This window comes from Poecilia reticulata, linkage group LG12 (genome assembly GCF_000633615.1).
Source record: "Poecilia reticulata strain Guanapo linkage group LG12, Guppy_female_1.0+MT, whole genome shotgun sequence".
In the NCBI taxonomy this organism is placed as follows: Eukaryota; Metazoa; Chordata; class Actinopteri; order Cyprinodontiformes; family Poeciliidae; genus Poecilia; species Poecilia reticulata.
Genome location: NC_024342.1, coordinates 4,196,005 through 4,197,125, shown reverse-complemented (window position 1 = coordinate 4,197,125; position 1,121 = coordinate 4,196,005). Strand labels below are relative to the sequence as shown.

General features: G+C 44.1%; 1 protein-coding gene across 1 annotated transcript in view; it reads right to left on the bottom strand.

Annotated features, from left to right (window-relative positions):
• The window catches only part of lhx5 (LIM homeobox 5), a 23,195-nt gene extending 22,192 nt beyond the window's left edge, over positions 1-1,003 (bottom strand). The window contains exon 1 of the mRNA XM_008423388.2: positions 329-1,003. Coding sequence (XP_008421610.1) covers positions 329-501 — 173 coding nt within the window. The 5' untranslated portion in view covers positions 502-1,003. The remainder of the gene's footprint in view (positions 1-328) is intronic.
• Positions 1,004-1,121: the final 118 nt, after the last annotated feature.

The window sequence follows — 1,121 nt, the reverse complement described above, 5'->3', positions numbered from 1 at the left end:
TATATACTGATTGAATTAATGGGCCAGAGTGTATAATTTGTTAAAGGCAATTTCACTAAAATGTCTCATAAAGCTGGCTATTGTTACTGCATTGCTTTTACTGATTTGATTTTAAAGGTGAATTATTTTATATTGAACATTTTCAGTTCAATACTGATCTGTTTTTGGTCCAATATGATTGAGAATGTAATAACCTTTTACGTTTGGGTCAGATTTTTTTTTTTTTTTTTTTCCGCGTGAAATTTAACATTTTGACCCTTAACAATCTACGCAAAAAGAAAAAGGAAAAAAAATCCTCCCAACCGAGTCCAGTCTTTCTCCGCGTTACCTGAAAAAGTCCATTTTGCAATAGAGCTTTCCGTCCCGGGAGAAGCACTTCTCGGTCAGGTTGCAGTTGCATTCGCAGCACTGGACGCACTTGGCGTGCCAGGCTCTGTCCAGCACGTTGAGCAGGAACCGGTCCAGGATGGGCCGCTCGCAGCCGGCGCAGAGGACCATCATGTTGCCGGCCCGTGAGACGCCGAGTGCCGACCTCCCTGCTGCACGGACTGCGCTGCTCGGACTGGGGCAAGCCGGCTCTACGCGGAACAACGTCTTGGCTCCTGGTTGATGAGCTCTGCCGGGGTGAAAAGTGGAAGATTCTCCCCCAACCCTCAATCCACCAGAGGAAGAAGAAGAAGAAAAAAAAAAAACAGAAGAAAAGAATAAAAGAAAAAAAGAACTGTTCCGGTCCTGAGTCCTGGGTCGGGATGCTGTCACCAATCCACAATCCAAAAGAAGAAGAGAGGGAAGAGATTTCAGGGCTGCGTGATGGACAAACCAACCATATTTTCTCTCTTCTGTTTCAAACACCTAAAGCGTCATCTTTCATTTATTAGTTTAGTTTTTTTTAATTATTATTATTTTTTTTTAAAACAATCCCCTCATCGCTCGCGCTTTGTTTTTAGTCCAGTAATTTCCTCCGGGCTCACCTCACGTTGCCACTTTCACATCACTGTGCCTGGGTTATCATGAGAGAGGTTTTTTTTTTTTTTTTTTTTTTTCTTTCGCCAAGCGCGGAGCTGCATCCAGAGCTCAGATTGGACGAGGCCCCTGTTAATTCCCCGCATCGGACGAGCCAA